The 22,676-nt window shown below is 54.8% G+C and overlaps 3 protein-coding genes across 3 annotated transcripts; 2 read left to right on the top strand and 1 right to left on the bottom strand.

Moving 5' to 3' along the window:
* Nucleotides 1-706: 706 nt before the first annotated feature.
* On the bottom strand, nucleotides 707-4,351 carry EVX2 (even-skipped homeobox 2). Its single transcript, XM_058301265.1, has 3 exons — nucleotides 3,925-4,351; nucleotides 2,723-3,000; nucleotides 707-1,423 (listed from the first exon to the last, which is right to left on the bottom strand). The coding sequence occupies exons 1-3, from the start codon at nucleotides 4,349-4,351 to the stop codon at nucleotides 707-709; spliced, it is 1,422 nt and encodes a 473-aa protein (XP_058157248.1).
* An 8,933-nt stretch (nucleotides 4,352-13,284) lies between these two features.
* On the top strand, nucleotides 13,285-16,625 carry HOXD13 (homeobox D13). Its single transcript, XM_004476896.3, has 2 exons — nucleotides 13,285-14,132; nucleotides 14,889-16,625. The coding sequence occupies exons 1-2, from the start codon at nucleotides 13,355-13,357 to the stop codon at nucleotides 15,137-15,139; spliced, it is 1,029 nt and encodes a 342-aa protein (XP_004476953.2). The 5' UTR covers nucleotides 13,285-13,354; the 3' UTR covers nucleotides 15,140-16,625.
* A 3,389-nt stretch (nucleotides 16,626-20,014) lies between these two features.
* HOXD12 (homeobox D12) lies at nucleotides 20,015-21,181 on the top strand. Its single transcript, XM_004476816.4, has 2 exons — nucleotides 20,015-20,676; nucleotides 20,823-21,181. Exons 1-2 carry the CDS (start codon nucleotides 20,100-20,102, stop codon nucleotides 21,059-21,061), a joined length of 816 nt encoding a protein of 271 aa, XP_004476873.3. The 5' UTR covers nucleotides 20,015-20,099; the 3' UTR covers nucleotides 21,062-21,181.
* The last annotated feature ends 1,495 nt before the right edge of the window (nucleotides 21,182-22,676 follow it).

Here is a 22,676-nt window from a genome sequence, read left to right as displayed (position 1 = left end):
ACACGCGGGTAACAATCTCACAGACAGACCGCCTCCGCCGCGTTCTCCATCCGCCCTTCCGGCCTTCTCCTCAGACCTCCACTCTTCCTCTCTCCTCGGACAGGGCTCCTAGCGAGCTCAGGCTGGGAGAAAAATCGCCACCTCCCATCCTCGTTTAAAGGGAAGGAAGGGAGGACGGATGGGAGGAAAAGGGCAGCAGCAGAAGCCTCAGGGGTGGCTTTTGCCGCACAAAGCGCTAGCGCACACCATTCCACTCTCTCTTTGTTGTGGTTCCCCGTTGCTCGTGGCCACGAGGTTCAGCCGAGCACCACTGGCCGCAGGGCTCACGACCAGGACTCGAGACCCCTGAGGACCCGATGGGGGCGAGGGGATTGTCTTCAGGGAGACCAAGAGCTCAGGACGGGAAGCGGGGCCTGGGCAGCAGGAAATAGAATCGGAGAAGAGGGCGGAGGGGAAGCGACTGGGTGACAAGTACAAAAATAGAAATAATTTAGAGGGGCGCCCGCCAGGCCGCGCGGTGGCTCCTTCCCGCAACTCGGGGCAGGTTCCCTCCGGCCTCCGGCGCCCCGGCGCGCCCTCTGGCGGCACGGTAGCAGCGGGCAGCGCGCAAAGGGCGCAGGGGCGCACCCGGGGCGCGGGGGGCGCACAGGGGGCTCCCGGGCACGCGTGGGACGGCGGGCGCAGCCCCCTGGCGGCGGAGACTTAGTTATCTGGTGAGGGGCGCCTCGTCCCTCTGGTCCGGCGGGCTCACGGCGGTCTTGCTCAGCACGGCCGCCGAGTAGGGCAGGAAGCCGCTCTCGGAGCGCGGCGCTGCGGCGCTGCAGCCGAAGTCCGAGCCCCCCGCGGCCCCCGCGCCGCCCCCGCCGCCCCCGCCGCCGCCGCCACCCCGGGAGCCCAGGGCCGCCGCGGCCGCCGCGGCCGCCGCCGCCGCCGACTGGCTACTGTGGCAACTGAGGCACGAGCAGGGCGCGGAGCCGCCGCCGGGGGGCGCCCCGGCCGCCGCCGCCGAGGAGGCCGCCGCCGCCGCTGCTGCTGCGGCCGCGGCGGCGGAGGCCGCGCTGTTGAGCCCCGCGGCGGCCGCGGGCGTCTGGTAGAGGCCGGGGTGGCGGAAGCTGCACAGCAGCTCGGGCCGCGAGTAGGGGTGCGACAGGGCGCGGAAGGTGTCCAGCGGGCGGATGGAAGTGGCGAAGGGCGACGAGGCGGCGGCGGCGGCGCCAGAGGCCGCGGCCGCCGCGGCTGCCGCCGTCACGCCCACGTGCGGGTAGTAGTGCAGAGGCACGTGCGAGTGGAAGGGGTAGGGCAGGCTTCCGGTGGCCGCCGCGTGCGTCATCATGTAGGTGTAGAAGCTGGGGTCGGCCGGATGCGGCCACGACATGGCCAGGCGCTGCCTCTTGTCCTTCATGCGCCGGTTCTGGAACCACACCTGCAGGGAGAGGCGCGCCGCGGCCCGGGTTAAGGAGCGCGCCACCGCCGCGGCCTGGGCCTCCCCGCCCTCTCGGACCTCCGCGCGGCCTGACCTACTCCCCTCCGCCCCGGCCCGGCCCAGCTAGGGCAGCGGGGACTGCCGTGGGCACACCCCCGCCGTGAACAGAGTTTTTTCCCCGTGACCGGCTGCGGCGGCTCCTTGGGCTCCGGCCCCTTTATTTCGTGTGGCCTTTTCTCGTCCCCAGTCGACCTTTCCTCTCCTTCCAGCCCCCCACCGGGCCCGCCTGCCTGAGCACCCTTCTCTCAATCCTGGGATTTGCACGGAGATTCTGAGCAGTTTGGGAAGAAAAGCTACCGCGCGGCAGCTTAGCTGAGGGGTGACTGCGCGAGATCTTGAGCCCTCTGAGCTTCGATACCTGCCCCTAGGGCCGCGAGTCCGACTTTGATATCGAAGGGGTGGTTTTGTTGCAATCGTTTGCCTCCAGTGAGTGACGGGAGCAATGTTCCCTTAAAGTGGGAAGGGGACTTTTCTACCCCTCTCAACACAGTAACACATGAACACAGCAGTTGTTAAAAAACTAAATTAAGGAGCCTGTTCAAACCGAAGGGAGCCTTCCACACCCTTCCCCTACCCCGGGGAGCTCCCTTTTTTCTTTTTCTAGACGGTCGAATCCCTGCGAAGTGTCCATCAAGTCCCCCAAAGACCCGGCTACCTCTCCCGTTCCTATAATAAAAAATTACTATATAGATAAGGTAAATCTAGTTGTCTTCCCCACCCCACCCCACCCCGGACGTTGTCTTTTTCCCCATTTTCCCCCAGAGGGGGAAAAAATGTTTAGGAAACTATTTTCTCGACAAAATAGATTTTTAAAATACAGTACCCTTTTCTCCGTGTTGAAACGATTTATGTGAAAAATAAATCGCCCCGATCAAGAGCAAATGGAAAGTTTCACCTCTGGTTCGAGCTAGAGAAACAAAGACCGGCCGGCTTGGCCGCCGAGGGGCAAGTGGGGCCATGAGCATGGGCGATGGCCACCTGGACAGGCGCTGGAGAGAACCGAGTAGAGGCGAGCGTTTGTGGCATCCGCGCCGCCATTCCGGGGCCTTCCCTGGCCAGAGGGCCGGGCACCCCTCGGATTCGTCAGCCGAGAAATACAAAAGCCAACTCCTTTGGTGACCCCCTCCCGCGGTTTTCCAGACCTTCAGCTATATCAAGCCACCCAGACAGGGGAAAGAAACAAAAATCAGCCCAAACGCCAACGGGGAGGCCTGAGCAGGCGCGCACCGGGATGGATACCTTAATGGTAGTTTCGGGCAGGTTGAGCGCGGCGGCCAGCTCGCACCGGCGAGGCCGCGACACGTAGTTCTCCCGGTAGAACTCCTTCTCCAGGCGCGCAATCTGCTCGCGGGTGAACGCCGTGCGGTAGCGCCGCACCTGATCCGCGCCAGAGCCAGAGCCGCCCAGCGTCGCGCCCCCGCCGCTGCCGCCGCCGCCGCCGCCTCCATGCAGGCTGCCGAGGCCCGAGCCCGACGCCGACGTCGTGGTGCCGGTCGCCGAGCCGCTGTCCGCGTACCCTGGCAAACAAACCGCCGACAGCGCATGAGTCGCCGCAGGGCCGGCAGCCCCACGCTGGGGGCTGAGCGCGGGTGGGAGAGGCCGAGAAAGGAAGGCGAGGCGCTGCCGGAATTGATGGGGTCTGTCATGCTTACAAATTGCTGCCGTTAATGGAATCAATAAAGTTTGGGGAGACCTTCATAACCAAATAATACGAACTGAATTGAGGAGGATTTTTTTTTAATAATTAGAAATTTTTAACTCTGGTGGAAAATTGGCCAAGGGAAAATGCCTACCTCCAGGTGCAATTTGGGAAGCTCTGTGTTTGCCATGGGCCGGAGACGGCAGGGCAGCTTTCAGCACAGCCTTTACCCTTTCTTTGACAGTCTTCTGGGTTTGGTTAAAATTATTTTAAGTTGTCGAAACAGCAGCAGCTCAAACTGGAGCCATTAGGGGGTGGAATCTACTTTTCATCTTCTCTCTCAATGACCCCAGTGGATCGAGCAGAGGCGCGCAGCGAGCCTACCTCTGACTTTCCCAGAAGAAAGCCTCCTCCAGCCGGCCCCGGGGGCTCAGAGGCATTGGGCTGCGGGAGTTCAGAGCAGCTGCCCAGTGCGTCCGTGCCCGAACGCGGCTCAGCCGCCGGCCGGGGAACTGTGGACTAGCTCCAGCTCTTAGACTCGCACGCGGATGCGTTTTCTCAGACTCAGGGGCCGGGGCGGGAGGGCGGACTGGGCGCCCCAGGCCTGCGCCTCCCTGGGAAGCTCAAGGACGAGAACAGGAAGGCAGGGTCCCCCGGCATGCGTCCTTCCCCCGCCAGAGCCAACCCGGTGCAGCTCGCTGGCGAGGGTCGGAGAGGGGCAAAGGCACCGGGGGGAGCCGGCGGGGGGCGCGGAGGAGCAGGGAGGATGGGGCTGGGAGGGCGGAGCGGGCGGCGGGGTTACCTTTGCCATTGTTTTCCTTGAGCGGCGCGGCGCCGAGGCCGCCGGGGGAGCGCAGCGCCGAGCAGCCCACCTCCACGTCGCTGCTCATGTCGGCCTCGGCGGCCGCCTCCGAATAATGGCCTGGCTTCTTCCGGCTCTCGGCGGCCGAGGCGATTTCGGCGGAGACGGTGCTTTCGCTGCCGGGGTGCTGCAGGTTGAACAAAGTGTCTATTTCGAACTTGCCCTTAGCAGGGAGGTCTCCCAGAGCGCCGTGCAGGGGGGCGGACGGCAGGCGCGGGCTGAGGCGAGCCGGGTGCTGCGAATTTTCCAGGGCCTCGAGCACAGCATTGCCAGCTGAGTCGGACAAATTGGAGAACCTCTTGCCGGCCGTGGGGCTGTGCAGCCCTCTCTCCATCAGAATCATCTCTTTTCTTATTCTTTCCATCATCTCAGCTTTCTAAAAAACGTCACCGTGGCCCGGCTGTCCCGTCCTAATGATGGGCTGCGCCTAGGGCTAATTCTCATTCAGCCCCAGCGAGAGCCTCTAAATATTATTATCTCTTTTGGAGGGAGGCGGAAAATTGTTGGATGCCAGAGCGAGGGAATGACTGGTCAAAATGACCCATACATCCTTCCGAGCCTGAGATGTCATTCATCAAAAAGTAGCGCCCGCTCGTCATTAAGGTACGAATGACGCCGTTCGAATAATCATTTATTGTAACAGGTTTATAAGCAAATAAATACACGCTCCTGTCAGTGGGTAATGAAGGCAGCTTCGGAGCAGACAAATAGATCCAGGTAGGAGGCGAGAAGAGACAAGAAGTGAGGAGCGAGGCTCGGGTCCTTTGCCCGCTCGGAGCCGGTTCTGCTAGCCCGGGGGTTTGGCCTCGGGGGTGAAATTGACAGTCTGATTAATAGAGCGCGCCGCGGCACATTTCCCCCTTCATTTAGGGGCATCATTACGCTCTCAGTTTGCTGGGTTGCCCCTTAGGTCCTAATCATGCAGAGCCTTCCTCATTTTTCCTCGGACACAGATACGTGCTAAATAATAGATAATGCTTTGATTTTCCAGAGTAGATCATGGGGAAGTTCGTGGTTTTTTTTTTTTTAACATTTACAAGCTGGGGGGGCGGGAGGAGCGAGTGGGGGAGCAAGGGGGAGGATGCGGGAAGAGTTGCATAAGGAAAAGACCTTGCGCTGGTGTCTGGATTACTTATCTTTCCACATTTCAGGACCAAATATATATTTTATTTAACAAATGGGACGCTGATTTCTCTCTCTCCCCACTTCTCTTCCTCAGCCTGGCTACTCTCCTCCAGCAGAGCGGGGCGGGGAAGGAGAAAGAGAGAGAGAAGAAGAAAAAGAGAAAAAGAGAAGAAAAAGAGGAAAAGGAAATATCTCCCGGAGTTTTGAAAGCACTTTTGTGCTACATGGCTAGGGAGGTGTATTAGGCCCGCGCCTCCAAACGGAAATCATTAGGTCCTCTCTGATTTTCTAGCACCGTTTACAGAGTGAGTTCTGAACTCGAAGTCCCGGGTTTTTTTGTTTTTTGTTTTTTGTTTTTGTTTTTTACTTTTATAATCCTACTGATGGATAGGCTTCTCACCTAGCATTTTCCCGGGGGGAAATGAACTCGGCTGCATGAATTGATAGCAGAATTCGACAGCTAACTTTAAGTACAGTCGCAATTTACAGCGCTATACGGGCCACCCCAATCCACATTGTATGTCGCTAGCTTTTCCCATCCTTTCTCAAATCGAATTATTTGAGGCAAAGTGGCCGGGTTCCGAGGTCAACAGAGAAAAAAAGGGGACTCATCCTCCTCCCCCAGGGCCATCCCGCTGCTCATCACTACTCACCCTGCTCTTCTACTTGCCTTCCTCCCCTCCCTTACCTGTGGCCAGGAGTATCCCTGCCGCTGATTCGGGGCTGGGAGAGTCGGCGGCCAGCCCTCTCCTCGCGGCCTGAGCTTGGCGGCTGAGCCTCCTGGCGATAACTTTGATGGTCATAATGAGGCCGGTGGCAACCATTTTAACAAAGATCAATCTTCACTCAAGGCCGCTCTCGTCTCCTCCCGCGCTTCCGTCCCACCCTGCCCGGACCCCCATTCGCTGCTTCTCCTGCCAGCAGCCCAAGAGGAGAGACTGGTCGACACGGGCGAGGACAGGAGAGGACAGGGACGGGACATCGAAGTCGGCTCGCGAGGTTCCAAAGCGGCTGACAGACCCTGGCAAGCTCGGCGCTGGGTGCGGGTCTTGCACCCCCGCCCAGGCGCCAACCCAGACCCCGACCAGTGCCCCCTCCCTCCCTCCTTCAGGGCCACACCCAGCACGTCGGGGTGTGTTAAGGACAAACCCGGCATCTGTTTGCCCATCTCTCTGTTGGCGCTTTACTTCTAACCTTGGACCCGCTGGGGGCGCGTCAGGAATTTAAGGGGAGGGGAGGTGTGAAGTACATTTATATACATATGTGCGCATACATAGTGCCAAAAGTTTCCCTCGTGTTCCCTTCGGCGCCAACTTATTTCGACAACGCACGCTTTACTTAGAAAATCAATTCCACCACTTTACGGTAATAAACTGAATTCTCCCCCAAGGTGAGAAATGAAAGCTCGATAGGCACGCGGTGGCGGAGCGAACGGGCGCTGGAAACCAGGGCGAGCGCCCGGCCCGCGTCCACCTGTGCCCCTACCCCAGATGCCACTGGACTCCCTGTACGCTGTTCCCTCCTTGCCCCCCATTTCTGGCCCCTAGTGCTGTCCGAGCCCAAGCCTGCTGATGTCGCCATCCCTCCCTACTGGCCCCGCAGCAGGCCCTGCCAGAGCCCGCGCCAGTAGCCGGCCGCACCTGGAGGCAAGGGGGAGGTCTCGACCCCAGGGATCGAGGAAGGGACAACCCCCTCTCCTCCGTCTCCGCTGGCTCTCGGGCTAGCTGCCGACTGAATGTAGCACCTTGGTCTAGGTTCGGGCCCCTATAGGACCAAGGCCTTGGCCCGTAGCTGGGTGAGGGGGTGGGGGGCGAAGGCGGGGGCGGAGGCGGAGGCGCGGCCCGGGTGGAAGTCCGCGGATGCCTTTATTGCTGTCGTTTGGCGCCCCCGTCTGTTTTGCTCGCGGTTTCGGTGGCTGCGAGGAGCTTTTTAATCGCTGAAGCCGCCGCAGGGGGCTGGGGTGCGGACGAGGACCCCTTTCTGGGTCCCTGAAACCACGAGTCCCCCACTTCCTCCCTCCCTTCCTCTGGGGCCCGGCGCCCACGGTTCCGGAGGCGGCGCCAAACCGGACCAAAGCTCCAGTCTGTTGAGAAGGGAAAACACCATTTCTCAGCGACACCTTCATTCATTAATGGTTTTGCAAACTATTTTGCACCTTTTAAATGTTAATTTCACGTGCCCTAGCACATTTATTAAGAAAAAGGCATTCGAAACCATGTACGGGAAACTTCTCACAGTAAAAGACACCTATAATTTTCACTAAATTGCGTTTGGCAGACAATAGCGTTCCATGGCACCCGGTGAACATTCTGCTCCAGTATTTAATGTCCCTTAAATTAGAGTCCACACTACTAATAAGCAACATTGGCTAAGTTGTCTTAAAAGCTTGTTATGCCAGTCTAAGAGCTTTTTACCTATGTTTCATCTCAAACTGTTAGCAACTCCATGAGACAGTATTATCTGTTTCAGAGAATAGGGATGGGTGATACAAAGAGGTCCAGGACTCACCTAATGCTCAAATTATAAGGCAGTTAAAAGCTTTTGGGAGCATTTTTGGTTGATTTTCTCATTTTGAATATGACTTCTTTAAATGTAGGCCTACCTTGAAGTTGCAACACCGAAATGTCGCCCCACGCCCACTTCCAAAGTACAGGACCCACTCAGCGAAACAAGACAAGAATCCAACCCAGGAATGAACTGAAATCCGCGGCAGGAATTTGGCAGAAATTTCTAAGGTGTACTGGGGGGTGGGAGTGGGGGACTTTCTCCATGTAGACTGAAAAACACTTTTCTCTAGAAAGGAGGAAGGACCTGAAAGAGGCCTAATTTTGTTATTGTTAGGCCTCCAGACTAAATATTTGTTTCTTGGGCAGCAGCGGGTCCTCCAAGGTGAAGTGGTAAACATTCTTGGCCTACGACTGCCGGTAATAAAAACCTGTCCCGGCTGCCCCGGGGAAGGAGCGCCTGCAAAGCCCGCCCTGCAGCGGAGCCCCTCGGCCACCTGAACCTGGAACCTCTTTTCCGCGCCGGGAATCCAGGTCCAGGGCACAAACGCACGCACCCGCGTCCGCCCGCATGCTGAAGGCTGGGGCCGCGGGGAGTGGTGGGACTGCAGCACGGCTAGAGCCTGGGTTCCGAGTTATGGGCAGGTTTCTTTAAACTAAGCGCTGGCCCCAGGGCCGCAGTTCGGTTTATCTGGGAAGACACGGGTTTGGTGACTCCAGGCCTGCTCCGCACTGGACTTCTCAGGCTACCATTCCCTAGGCAGGCCGTGACTCGCTGTCTCCTCTGGGTCTCTCAGCCTGCCTCTGTCTCTTCTCCGCCCCCACACGCCTCCAACCCGTGCCCCACCATGACCGCCAGGGGCGGACAGCCGAGTACTTTGTCGCTGAACTCTGGTGTTGTCCAGACCCGCCGCCTGTCTTGAGCTCCAGCGCTCTCCGACGCGACAGGAAAACTTGCAGGGACATCTAGCGCCAAGCAAGGGGAATTGCGGGCCGCCAGGCCGGGAAGCCGAGCGCGGCGACTCGCCTCTCCGCATCCGCCCCCCACAAGCCCCCACCCCTACCCCACCTCCGCCGACACACACACACACAGACACAAACACACACACCTTGCCTGTAAGCATTTTCCTAACCATCCTCTTTGCCCTGAGGGTGACCACAACGTGGATTCCCCACCTAGACAGAGAGCCAGCTACTCTATGTCTAACGGAGATTAGATAGATATATTTGATAGATGTAGATAGAAAGAGATAGATGATAGAGATAGATAGATAGATAGATAGACAAATAGATACATAGATAGATAGAAAGATGTACCTTTTTTTTCTTTCCTTTCAAAAGACCAACAGAGCTAGCATTCACTGGACTTAAAGTTAACAATGGTATTCCCAGAGAAGTGTATTTCTAATGCAACCCTACACTTTAAGAAGCAGGACAAAACAGCAGCAAATTGTTTGCAGCAATTTTGTTTTCAATTTTGTTTCCATTTGAAAAATTTGTTTCCAGTTTTTTGTTTTTCAAAGAAAGCAACAAGTTGCCCCTATACTCCCACCCTGGCCCTCACACTCCAGTGCCCCTGTTTGCAGTGAGATTCATGTTCTTTTGCAGGGAAGGCTACTGCAATTTTATTCCCACGAATGGAGGCATTCTCTCCACCCAAAACAAGAGACTGCTATCCCAGAGGCAGCAAAACTGGTTTCATCAAAAAACATTGCTGATTTGGAGAGTTTGTTGTTGTAGTTATTGCAAACGATTTTCATTTAAGAAAGCCTAATTGTTTTATTAAACCCATACAGAATACATCTCAGACATAGTAAGTACCAGAATATAGGATTCCACTGTCTGGCTTTTGCTGGAGTTCCCCTTTCTCACCACCAAGTTTGTTGTTTTTTATTTCTTTGATATTTCCTGCCTGGGTGAAAACCAACCACGTATTGCCTGGAAAGGGAAAATTAGCTCCAAAGTTGGATAAGAACACTGTCCAGCCAATTCCACTTAATTTAAGATTTTACTTTGATATTAAGACTTTCTGCACCAAATCTTTGTTTTCTTACTAGTTAATCAGGAGGGTGTCCTGCACTTCCTGTTATTGTGGTGGTCATCAAGAAAAACATTTTCAGGAGTGGGGTGGGAGTGGGGGTAAATGGGATCCTCCCATATATTTTAAGGTAACATTTTGTATGATCTATATATCTTTTTAAAAAAATCAAAACATCTATTAAAATTTAAAAGAAAAACATTTTCAAAAGAGTCCCCTGACCCCCTCAGATAGGGCACAATGATAGTTCTGGCCCTAATGACCACCAATTTTGTGGTTAACCGAGCTCACTGCTGCCTTGGCAAGCAAGGCAGCTTACATTTTCTAATCCAATAAACATAAATCAGATCCTGCATCTGCCCATTCCCAAACTTAGAATAGGGACATGATTTGAAAGATCACCTATAAGGAAGAAAAGAGATGATATGGCTTCCAGAACAAGCATCAGTTCCCAAAAGGGCCCATGTGAAAGGAAAAGAGGTAGAGGAGCAAGTGATGGGAGAAGAGGGCAGAACTGATTTCATTCTTTGGAGGCTAAGTAGAGGTTGGGGTAACAAACAAAGGGCAACCCTAGAGTTCTCACCAAAATCAGGAGAGGTGGCAAAACTGATTTCAAAACACGAAACCACACATCAGTGTTTGGAGACATTTCTAATTACAAAAGCTTTTTACCTAACAAAGCCTATATCTGTTTGTTAAAGCCCCAACATAATATACCCACACAGGCGCACACTCAAACACAGGACTCAGTCTTCACCTCTGGTCACCTAACAAAAATGATTCCTGTTAAGTTCGAACCTTAAATCAGCTTGGACACAGAATATACAAGTTAAATGAAACATTTCTGCGAGTTCAGCCTCAAAATTCCTCCCCGTCCCACCACTACTACTCAAGGCTTGTAAACTATGTGTTCATAAACAAAGCAGCCTGGACTTTGCTGGTGCTCCAGCCACAGCCGAACAAGCCAATGGCAGCAGCACCTGGGGTACAAGGTTTAGGGGCCCACACACAGCCCTGTCAGAGCCTCTTTTCCTAAGAGAAACCACCTCCTACAGGACTGGGGTCTCAGAGGTTGTGCTGGGAGCCGGCTCAATGGGGGAATAGCAAGAGGCAAAGCTCTTTGTTGTGGTCCCCGAACACCCACTGGTGTGGGCAGAGAAATCCCAAGTCCTGGGAGGGCCCCACTGGCCAGCTGAAGTCAGGGTCACCATTGAGAAATCTCTTTCAACAAAGCATTAATTCAGAACACTCTCCCCCACCCCCAGTTCAACACAACTTAATAAACTGCATGGAAATTTAAGCCAAAAGTGAGGGGTTGTCTAAAATCAGCAAAACTTGACAAGTTCTTCCCTCCTGTCTTCATTTCACTTTCTTTGATTTTTTTTAAAAGCATGTAATCAGTCATTAAAAGGTATCTATCAGCTAGAAAATGGAGCAGACCTCCAAGGACATAAAGCCACGGAGACATTTAGTTTAAGGAGACTGAAAGTTCGTTGGCTCCAGTTAAAACTTAGAAATATTTCAAAGAATTTAGTTTTTTCAAAGTCACAGAAGAATATTTAAAAGAATCTCCATATTTTCTCTGTCTGAAAAAAAGAAAGGGGCACAGAAAAATAAAAGCATTTCAGGGTAGCATCCTGTGGTTGGCTTGGTAATGAAATTTCCAAGTCAGCGACTCTGTCACCTGGTCCTGGCTAGCTTTCCTTTAGTATCAATTTTGTTTCCCCTGCTAACTTTCCCCTTGGTTCAAGCAAACAAAATCATTCACACCAGCAAACTTCTTTTCCGTACAATTTGCAGCAGAGTTTCAGGCTCCTTCCACCTCAATTTTGATCAGGAGCATGTCTAGGACTTCAAAAAGGTTAAACAAATTCTCTTGCTTTTCATTTCCAGCACCCCTCTCATAACTTTCCTCTTTAGTTGAGCCTTTTATGGTTAATGCGTTTTCCTTGTCAACACTCCCAACACCAGCAGCTCACCTCACAATGCCAGGCCAGGCCCTGAAGGGCCTCCCTGTCTCTTCTTTGCTCCAGACAGGTCTGTCTTGGGTCCGGGAATAGTGGGGCTGGGTGACAAGCTGGCCTCACCAATCACAGGCTCAAGGGAATGATTCTCTTGCCCTAGGGAGTTGATGCCAGAGAACCAAATGGGGTCACTCTGAGGGGGTCCCACATCCACCCCAGCACCCTCAGCTCATCAGAGCTAATGTTGATCTTAGGTAGAGTCTTAGCTCACCGCAGGACCCATACCAGTGGCCCATTACTGGCTAGATGGAGAGAGATGGCAGGACAGGGGTGGGAGCCCTAACCTGGATGCAGGGCCCCAGAGTTAGGCCTACCCCTACCAGCCGCCAGGAGCTCACCCAGCCCCCCTGTTGCTCCAGGCTGCTTTTCTCACAAGCATCGACTTTGCTCGGAAAAAGGCACTCTCTTAATTTGCGCCTCAGTCCTCTGCAGTTGGCAGCTTAGAAAAGAAAGCGAAACAAAGGTCTCTGGGAAAGTGAAGTTTTCAATTAATTGGTGTGAGTAACAGGCGCGGGTGGGCGGTGGCTGCAAAATGCAAGAGGCCCGTAGGTTGCTGGTGAGGCGCAGAAGCTTCTCGGCGGGCGGTGCAGTGGCAGTCCCTCCGGCGTCCCGGTGCCCTTCTCTCCCGCGTCCTCCACACGGTTTCTCGGCGCCGGGGAGCGGCTGCGCCAAAGCCGTGGAGCCCAGCTTAGGAGGCAACTCGAGGCCGGCCGAGTCTGAAGAGGAATAGCACGGAACAGGCGTCCCTGGACCGTTCTCGCTGATGCAGATCGTTAGGCAACCAGCGCCGAGGGCCAGGTCTTTCGTCTGCCTGGCTTACTCGTAAGTCTCTGCCGCCCGCCCCATGGCGCTTCGTGGGCATTTTCTGTGGAGCGGACCGTGTGTGATTATAGGGAGGGTCTGCCTCAACGGGAGTGAACTGGGGGATCCCCTGAGAGCATTTGCGTGAAACGCCTTTGCACCTTAGCAGTGCGCAAGGTAGGGAAAATTACCTCCCTCGGGCTTGGGGTCTAGAGGTCAATTAATTGGAAGGATTAAGCAAGAGGGTTAAAAAAAAAAATCTCATTTCACATTTTGCCCGTCTCTGTCCTTCTCCTTCGTTTAGTTGTGCAGTCAGAGAACCAAGGGGAGATGGCAAAAAGCCGCGGCGGCCGAGACAAGGCTCAGGCCTGGGCGCCCGCCCCAGTCGCAGACAGGGCCTGGGATGGGCCGTCGCGCAATCAGCTCGTGGGGGTGGCTGCGGCGCAAACGCCCGGGTCCCGGGGAGGGCGGGAAGGGGAGGTGGGCCGCGCAAGGGGCTGGGGAGGAGTGGGGGCCGGGGGTGGGTGGGTCCAGTCGAGCCCGGCCGAGAGCCAGGCTCCCCCGCGCCCCCACCCCCACGTGGCCCCGCACAGCCAATGGCGCGGCCCTCGAAGGGCGCCCTCGGGGCGGGAGGCGGCCCCCCGACTGGCCCAGGCCCCCTCCCAACCTGAACTTCGTTTTTATAAACGTCCCGCGATGAGCTAACCTGTTGGAGGGCGGGCGGGAGGGAGGCGGGAGGCTCGGAGAGGGAGAGAGGGAGAGGGGAAGAGGGCGGGAGCGAGAGAACTCGAGAGAAAGGAGAGGAGGGAGGAGGCGCGCGGAGCCATGGTGTCCTGCGCGGGACCCGGGCCCGGACCCGGGCCGGGCCAGGTCGGGCCATGAGCCGCGCCGGGAGCTGGGACATGGACGGGCTGCGGGTGGACGGCGGAGCCTCGGCGGCCGCCGCGGCCTCCTCCTCCTCCTCCTCCGCGGCGGCGTCTGCGGCCGGCCAGTGCCGCGGCTTCCTCTCGGCGCCGGTGTTCGCCGGGACACACTCCGGGCGCGCGGCGGCGGCGGCGGCAGCGGCGGCGGCGGCGGCGGCGGCGGCCTCTGGTTTCGCATACCCGGGGGCCTCGGAGCGCGCGGGCTCCGCCTCGTCGTCGTCCTCTTCGGCTGTGGCCGCAGCGCGCCCGGAGGCTCCCCCAGCCAAAGAGTGCCCCGCGCCGGCTCCCGCTGCGGCCGCGGCAGCGCCCCCGGGAGCCCCAGCGCTGGGCTACGGATACCACTTCGGCAACGGCTACTATAGCTGCCGCATGTCACACAGCGTGGGCTTGCAACAGAATGCTCTCAAGTCGTCGCCGCACGCCTCGCTGGGAGGTTTCCCGGTGGAGAAGTACATGGACGTGTCGGGCCTGGCCAGCAGTAGCGTACCGGCCAACGAGGTGCCCGCGCGCGCCAAGGAGGTGTCTTTCTACCAGGGCTACACCAGCCCCTACCAACACGTACCCGGCTACATCGACATGGTGTCCACTTTCGGCTCCGGGGAGCCTCGGCATGAAGCGTACATCTCCATGGAGGGCTACCAGTCCTGGACCCTGGCCAACGGGTGGAACAGCCAGGTGTATTGTGCCAAGGACCAACCGCAGGGCTCCCACTTTTGGAAATCGTCTTTTCCAGGTAGGGACCAGGGAGAAAAGGGGGGGCTAAGACGGGTGAAAGGCGAGATAGGGAAAGAAAGGATCAAGAGTGTACACCTCTACTTGGGAGTGGGAGTGTATCCTCCAGGACTAAGCAGGATTTGCCCAGTTGAATGGAGTTTACCCTGTTGGTATGAAATCGGAAAATTCCTCCTTTGATTTAATCTGTCTCTCTCACATCCTTTCCTCTTTCCACGAGCTGGCATATTTTTCTCTTAAAGGTGAAGGTCCCTGATTACTGTTTGCTCAGGCTTCACCCTCCTCCTCCCCAAAGGGGCCTTTTTCCTAAGAGATGTCAGAGTTGGGCCCCATTTTTCAAGTACACAACTGTTCCAAATTCACTAATAAAGCTTCTTAGAGTCTCCAAACTCCAAATACAGGGATAAGTAATCGACATTTGAGCAAAAGACCTGGGTTATTTTTTTGTCTGAGAATGTTTGTGTGTGTGCGACTGGCATCTGCAGAACTCTTTGGTATGAGTGTCCCCAATAACCACACCATAAAATTGCAGGCTTGTTAAGATGCCGGTTTGAGAAACCATGATAATCCATCAATTTGGCCTTCGCTTTGAAGTGCAAATCATCTTTCTTTAATAATGTGTAAATAATATGTCTGTGTAAATAATAATAAAGTGCAAACAGCCTGGGTTTCTTTATTCCCTGCACAGACACACAATCCCCAGCTAGGTGCTCCAGGTATCCCAGTCTAATTTTTTTGGTGATGTGTTTTAAACCAGGGGATGTAACTCTAAATCAGCCGGACATGTGCGTCTACCGTCGTGGGAGGAAGAAGAGGGTGCCCTACACCAAACTGCAGCTCAAAGAACTGGAGAACGAGTACGCCATTAACAAGTTCATTAACAAGGACAAGAGGCGGCGAATTTCGGCTGCCACGAACCTATCTGAGAGACAAGTGACCATTTGGTTTCAGAACCGCAGAGTGAAGGACAAGAAAATTGTCTCCAAACTCAAAGACACTGTCTCCTGATGTGGGCCGGGCTGGCCATAGTTAAAATGTCTTCAGTTGTCTCCAAAAGACCTTTTGAAAGACTTGAATACGTATTTAATTCCCACCCCTGCCAGTGATGGCATATTTTGTGAATTGTTTCTCTCTCTTCTGCATATCTGGCTCTCAAACTTTTTGCTACCCAGTCTGACTTTGTAGTTCTGTTTGTTACTTGTTTATCATTGCTTTTTTCCTTGTCTAGTTTATTTTTATGACATTTAAATGTTCTGTTTCTCCCTCCAGGCCAGTATAAAGGACTTGAACTATTTTTGAATAATTCCCCCCAAATGAATTTCAGAAGTATCATTCTGATTCTAGGGTTTTTTAAAAAATCACTTTTTATGTCTCTTTCCAGCACTGATTATCTTCATAATCCATTAAGGCAGAACGATTTGCAGTCATTCATATCCTATAATTGGGTAATTGAATCATTAGCTCTGTGCAGTTCCCCTGAGGCAAGTGGAAACAGCCCTAGGCAGTCAGTGCTCTGGGGTCACACGAAAAGTCTAAAAGCAGGAGGCTGAAGTTAGCATGATAGCTTTAAAAGCAGCTACCTTATTAAATAGGGTTTGTATTGATATTGGAATGAAGACAATCTTTCTGACTTTGGGTCTTTCACTTGCTGTTTTAGTTGTATGGTTTTAATACACCTTTCAGACTTGTGCTTATCTAATCTTTTAATTTGTAAATAAGATGTATCCTCATGAAAGCCTCCATTCCTCCAGATTTAGATGCAGATACTTAAATGACTGCAGTTGTCTGAGTAACCGGTGGATAGTTTAAATGGTCTCTGGACTGTGGGACTGGGATTGAGACAGTCTTCTCAATCCCCTGAAAGATGGGGATGTGACAGTGAGTGGAACTTTTATCCAAAACTCAATTCAGACCTTAAGTGTTTGAACAAATACTTTGGTCCTCTAATGGAGCTTAAAGACATCTAACAAAAGTAAAAAATGTGGGCCTCTAGCGCCCATGAAGAAAAAAAGATGTTTTCCTGAAAGTGATGGTAAATAACTACTTTTCAACTGTTGCTTATTTATATAGCTGAGAAATTATTTTTGTGGATTCAATGTCTGTAAGCTGGAATACATGGGCAGTGCTTCAGGCATTTAAAAATCACTTTTTACTTCTAGGGAGATGTAAATAAACAGAACTCTTTTGTTTCCCCTGAGTCTTTATACATTTATTTTCTTTTTTCAAGCTTGTGTTGCCTCTAGAAACTATACTTATTTATTATAAAAATCTTACTGTATTGATCACTTCCCTACAGATGAAGGAAATTCAGCACCAGTTCTGGTCTTTGAAACCTTCAAGCTCTCCACTTCTGATATCTGCCCCCTTCCCTATGGCTCTAACTTAAGTAGAGTTGTCTTTAAATGAAGATATAATGTGTGATACCCAAAATTATATTTTTACCAGACCACCTAAAAAAATTCTGCAATAAAATTGTACTTCTTTTTCAATATGATCAATTTATTCAAATAGTTTTAATTATTTCTACATTAATTTGTATGTGTGACTGGGTTTGGTAAAATTTGCTCACTTGGAAGTTCTCGACCTAGAAAAGCCGTTGTAAATATCTGTCCTAGGAAGGTCCTGAAATAAGAAAGACATATCCATATTTGGCAGTAGAAAAAGGAGCATTTCATGCTTATCCGATATTGTCTTCTCCAGGCAGCTTACACAGAACAATTGGCGAGTGAAACCGTAATTATACACCCTAAACCTCTGGACGCAAATTGTAGGCACTGCGAACTTTCTCTTTGAAGCCTCTTTGTCATTCAGGGAAATGGCCGCCGAGAAATGCGATGGCTTGTCTTTAAGTCAAGGGCAAGTTAGTGGTTGCTAACTTTTAAATATGTATGCCAAGTACAGATTTTAAAATCTCATACAATCCTTAAACTCGTGGCTGGGAGGACTTCCTTATGGCCATGCAAGAGAAAGCGCAGATACGCAAGATCCGGGAGCTGCTTTCATTTTCTCTAGCCCAGCTTGATAGAACCGACTGCAGGCGACCAACTTCGTTTTAATAAAACGGAAGAAAGAAGGAAGGAAAGAGAGAGAGAAGAACAAAAGAAAGAAAGAGATAAAGAGGGAGGGAGGGAAGGAGAGAGGAGAAAGGAAAAGGAAAAAGAGAAAGTGAGAAAATGGGGCCACACCGTTGCTGTTTCTGTTCCCCAAGGGGCCACTAATGTTTTCTCGCTTTTTTCTTCCAAGATGTGTTTTCATCTGAAATGAGTTTCTTTTCTCTTCTTCCCCATCTCCCTTCCTTCCTCTCTCCCCCCTCTTTCTTCTTTTCTTTCTTTCTTAATTCCAGATTTCAGGGCCATACTCCATTTCCCAGATTGCCCATCCTGGATAGGAGGATTGCCTTCGGGTTTTCCTTTCATCTGTAGTTTGCTTGTCAGTTTCCTTCCGTTTAAGAGAAATGAAAGGCTTGCTGGAGGTTAAAACTGCACTCAAACACTCTCCAGAAGCCTAAATGACTACATAACAGAGCAAGGCTTCTCTACTTATATGCGTTCCCTTTATATTCCAAATTGCGGAGGAAGGAGAGGAACCTGTAGGTGGCCGCGGCTTTTGAAGGGAAGGCTAGGGTGAGCCCGGAAGGCGGAGGGAATTCGGAGAGACCTTTCCTGCTGAGAAACCAGGCAGGCTTCGAGCGCCACCAGTGGGGGACCGAGGCCCGCGTGTCCACGCGTGATATGCCAAGCTGGCGTTGGATTCAGCACGCGTGGCCAGACAAAGGGTCTGCCGCGACGCTTCCCTGCGCCCGGCAGCCAGCCGGGTCACTGAGGTTCCGCTGTCCCGGTCAGCCTCGCCGCCACGATCTACGGCCTTCCGAGGGGCTCGCCCGCGCTTGGCAGCGGGCCGTGACCGCGCGGGACTGGCGATCTCTGGCCGCCTGCGTTGCCCTTCACTGTTGATCTTGACCGTGCGGCGGCGCCTCGCCAGGCTCATGGAGCGCGCTCGCCATCTCCTGGGCGGTCCGCGGCATTGGAAGAGCTCGCATTTAATCTCCGCGGCCAATCCTCATTTTCCTTGCTCTAGCTCACCGCCAAGTCCCCTGCCCCCTGCCCTCCCTCCAGCCGCCCCTCCCCACGCCCCCGGGTTCACGCATGCGACCTTTCCTGGAGGACCTCGAAAGTCATAAACCCGGGAGATGAGGTGAAGCGGCTGGACTCTTTTCTGGGCGAACAAGCGTTGGAGGGAGGTTTAAGCAGTTCCAGTTTTTTCTGTTTCTCACTTAGTTTTTTTCTGTCTTTAGTCCCAAGAGGCAAATCACTGCCTTACAGCTGCCCAAGGGCCCGGAGGAAACCCCGCGGGGCTTGGAAACACTGGGGAACCGCTGCGCCCTGAGCCGGGAGCAGAGACTACAGCCGGGTTGGGCCGGATCCCTTAAGCCGGAGCTCTCAGACCTGGGGGTTCCGGCGCCTCGGAAACAGAGAGGGTTCCCCAAAATGATAGATAGGGCTCCGGGGCCTGGGTCCCCTAAGTCACTGGGACCTGGAGTTGCAGTTTGTGCCTACACCCTCCTGTGAAAGGATCGGGAGAGGGGTGAGTCTAAGTCTGAGCTTCTAAGAAAACTCCAGTGAAGCACTGTGGAGCCCCTGAGTTGCCCGCACCATCCCACTCCAATCCACCCCACCCCCGCCCTGGAGCGCGGGAGGAAGAGGCTGATTGCGTTCCCTAGAGTTGCCCAATTGGTCGCCATAACTCACACAATAAAGTCGCAGCGCGGTGGTCAGCCTTGCCCTCCGGCGGCGCCTGTGTGGTCCTGCCTGCCGGAGCTGGCGGCTCTAACCAGTTCCAGCTTGGCTCAGGGGCCGCAGAGTTGGCTGCAGACTGGGCTGGGCGTCCGTCACGGGCTTGCCGGGGGTCTCGGGCCGGAGGAGGGAAGGGAGGACCCCCGGCCAGTCTTTTGGCCAGACTAGACCCGAGGGCCAGCGGCAGGGACTGTGCACACTGCTCTGGGCAGTTGCCGGGGGAGGGGACGCTGTCCTGCCCGAGCTGCGAAACCTGCCAGCGGCACGCGTGCCTGGAGGCCCTGCGCCAAGGAGCGCTGCTAGCGGGCTGCCTCATTGCGGTCCCCTGTTCTCCGGTCCGGTGCCTCTGGCTCTTCTGCCCTTCCACACCCAGACGGGGGAGCCCGTCCTGTACTGCCCGCCAAGAGCGGCTGGATAACTTGGAGCCACCAAAGTGACTCCTGTCGATATAAGGAACTTAGCATTTGGCCGTGATTGGCGAGTGAGCTGCCTGGTCCCTGAAGCGGCATTCTCCAAGGACCCGGATGGCAACTTCCCTAGGAGCTGAAGCCCTGGCCGAGCGGACTCGCACCACGGGTGGCGCTGAGCTTCCTCCTTGGGTGCAAAACTTGCTCAGTTTGTGAGGCCTTTCTTGTGCTCTCAGCAAATGTCTCAGTCTGTATCTGCACTGCTATGGTGACAAAGGGGTAAGAGTGGCTTGCTCAGGGCTGGGGACTGAGCTGGGCGCCCGGTAAGGAAACGGGCACACTTCGCTGGAAAAGGCCTCAGTTGCAACTTAAAGCGGGCGAAGCAAAGCGGGCCTGAATAACCGCCGGAAAACCGCAGCTCAAAGCAAATCAAGACCAAAAAGGGCCCCAAGGGACACTGAGCAAAGACGCCCTCTGACCAATGCCCCCAGCTCTTGAAGCCGGACCGGGAAACTCCCAGAGGAGCCGCCTTCCCTCAACATGCCTCGACTCTGCCCGGCAGCCTTGCCGGTCGCCATCGAATATTGCTGGTGTTATCATAATACCCTGAAGGGGGGGAAAAACGGGTCGGGGGATGTAGGCGGTGCTGAAATGACCGGCTTTGAAGAACCTGCAGGCAAAGTTTCGTCCAATCGTCAGAGCCTGTCCTCTTTATTCCCGGTTGTAACTAAATACTGCAGCAAGCGCAGCCGAAGCCCTTTGTTGGAGATGTGTGAGCGCAGTCTCTACAGAGCGGGCTATGTGGGCTCGCTGCTGAATCTTCAGTCGCCAGACTCCTTCTACTTCTCCAACCTGCGGCCTAATGGAGGCCAGTTGGCCGCGCTTCCCCCGATTTCGTACCCGCGCGGCGCGTTACCTTGGGCCGCGGCGCCCGCCTCGTGCGCCCCCGCGCAGCCCGCGGGTGCCACCGCCTTCAGTAGCTTCTCGCAGCCCTATCTGGCCGCCTCCGGGCCTCTCGGCCTGCAGTCGCCGGACACCAAGGACGGACACGAAGAGCCGGCCAAGTTCTACACGCCCGACGGGGCTACTGGGCCAGAGGAGCGCGGCCGTGCGCGGCCATCCTTCGCCCCTGAGTCTAGCCTGGCCTCCTCGGCCGCTGCGCTGAAAGCCGCCAAGTACGAGTACTCGGGTGTGGGCCGTACCGCGCCGGGCTCCGCGGCCCTGCTTGAGGGGGGCCCCTGCGCCGCAGCCGGTTTCAAGGACGACGCCAAGAGTCCGCTCAACTTGAACATGACAGTGCAGGCGGCCGGCGTCGCCTCTTGCCTGAGACCTTCGCTGTCCGACGGTAAACGGTGGCCATGTTCTCCGGGCTGGTTTGGGCCGGGATGGGAGGTGGGGTGCAGGGGAGACCGTATCGGGAGAGGGAGTAGCCAAGGGCGGACAGGCGACAGGGAGCGGGCCAGGCTGACTCGGATTGGGGCTGTGTTGCAGGCCTGTCGTGGGGGGCGGCCCCGGGGAGAGCCCGCAAGAAGCGGAAACCCTACACGAAGCAGCAGATTGCCGAGCTGGAGAACGAATTCCTCCTCAACGAATTCATCAACCGGCAGAAGCGCAAGGAGTTGTCCAACAGGCTGAACCTCAGCGATCAGCAGGTCAAAATCTGGTTCCAGAATCGGCGCATGAAGAAGAAGCGCGTGGTGTTGCGCGAGCAAGCTCTGGCGCTCTACTAAGCCCCTCCACAGGCCGAGGCCGGCTGGGGCCTGGCTCAGCCTTTTGGGCCTGGATTGGGGAGCTGGGGTTTTCCCTTCAGTCCCTTCTCTGCTGTCCCTTCTCCGCTGATTCCGGGTACTCTCCCACTCAGTTTCCTGACCTACAAGCCACCAGGAGATTTCAAAGCAAGGCTGGGCGAATCTCCGCGCTTTCCCCTCTCTTTGAGCCTGAGGTGAGATGGTGCAAGACTTGCAGTGTAACCTTGGCCTTGAGGCTTCTGCGTGGGGTCCTCAGTGTCACTGCTTTGCCTCCTGGCAGGGACATTTGCACCCGGGGCTCAATCTTGCTTCTACTTTGTACTTGGATTTTTCTGCTTCTACTTGATTAGTCCTCCTTTCCCCTCCTCTGTAGTCCTTTCTTCATTTAGTAGGCATCTAGCAGGAGCTCAGAGTGGAAGTGAATTTAGAAAGATCTCAGGGCTGCGGGGAAAGAGCTGTGGATGCGATTCGGATTCACTGCAGCCAAGCCAGGATCTCGAGTGGAGGGAAAAGGCGCTGCCCCACCCCCTCTCCTCTCGTCTGCGTTGGCCGGTTTGAGAGGACAAAGGCCGCCCTAGACCTTCAGACTTCGGGAGGAAATGGGAAGAGAGGGGCGGGGTGGACCGACAAACTCAAATAGACTCCCGAATGCAGGCTGGACTGACCCCTCCAACTGAGCAGAATGGACCGGAGACTTCTTCCTGGCAATAGGACTGGGTAGGCTGGGGGTCCAGGACAAACTGCCATCTCCAGACAGGACTGGCAAAATTCTTCTCCTCCTCCTAACACCTCTTCACACATGCCTAGGCTAGATCTCTGCACCCTAAAGCAGGAGCCCCAGCCAGCTGTGCTGAGCTCTGATGAAGGGAGCTGCTGCTGGTCTGGTCTGAGGCTCCTTTGCCCAGGGAAACACATGAAAGGCAAGGAGGAGGGGAGGTAAGGGAGGGGAAAGGGATCTGCTCCCACGTAAATATGGCTTTCCCTGACTCATAGGGAAAGCTTGTCCACATGTTTTTCTATCTTGAATTACTTTAATGAGCTGCAGCCAGGAAAGAGGTGGAAGCTCCTCCACCAGTGCTGCACCAGGGAAGGAGGGTCCTCAGTTTCTCAGCCTGTCGTTGTTGCTGTTAAGGGAGCAGAGGGGGCCAAAAGGTCCTCTCCTCACTCTCTCTACCACCTGTTGACTCCACTGGAGACCCGGGCACCATGCCCTTTCTGAGGCCATATCTGGGCTGCTTTGGCAGAGCCTTGAAGGCACTGAGCCCTACTAGGCTTGTCCTGTGGAGGCTGGAGTTGCTGAGTGCCCAGCAAGGTATTGTTCTGGGTATACTGGGGTGTCCATACTTCACTTCAGTGAACCCAAAGCCCCCAAGGTCCTGCCACCCTCCCAGCCTCTTCTCTCTCCCCTGTGGAGAAACAGCGCCCCCATCTCCTAGCAAGATGTACTGTATGACAGCCTGGGAACTTGGGATTCCTTCCCCAGATCCAATGGCTTCTTTTCAATGGAGGCCCAGGGTGTCCCTAGAGCTCACGCCTCACAAGGAACCCAGAGCCTCAGCCCAACTACCCTCAGCTGACTGTTTGAGCTAATTGCATT

The sequence above is a fragment of the Dasypus novemcinctus genome, chromosome 7, assembly GCF_030445035.2.
Source record: "Dasypus novemcinctus isolate mDasNov1 chromosome 7, mDasNov1.1.hap2, whole genome shotgun sequence".
In the NCBI taxonomy this organism is placed as follows: domain Eukaryota; kingdom Metazoa; phylum Chordata; class Mammalia; order Cingulata; family Dasypodidae; genus Dasypus; species Dasypus novemcinctus.
Note: the sequence above shows the minus strand (reverse complement) of the source record. Positions and strands in the feature narration are given on the sequence as shown.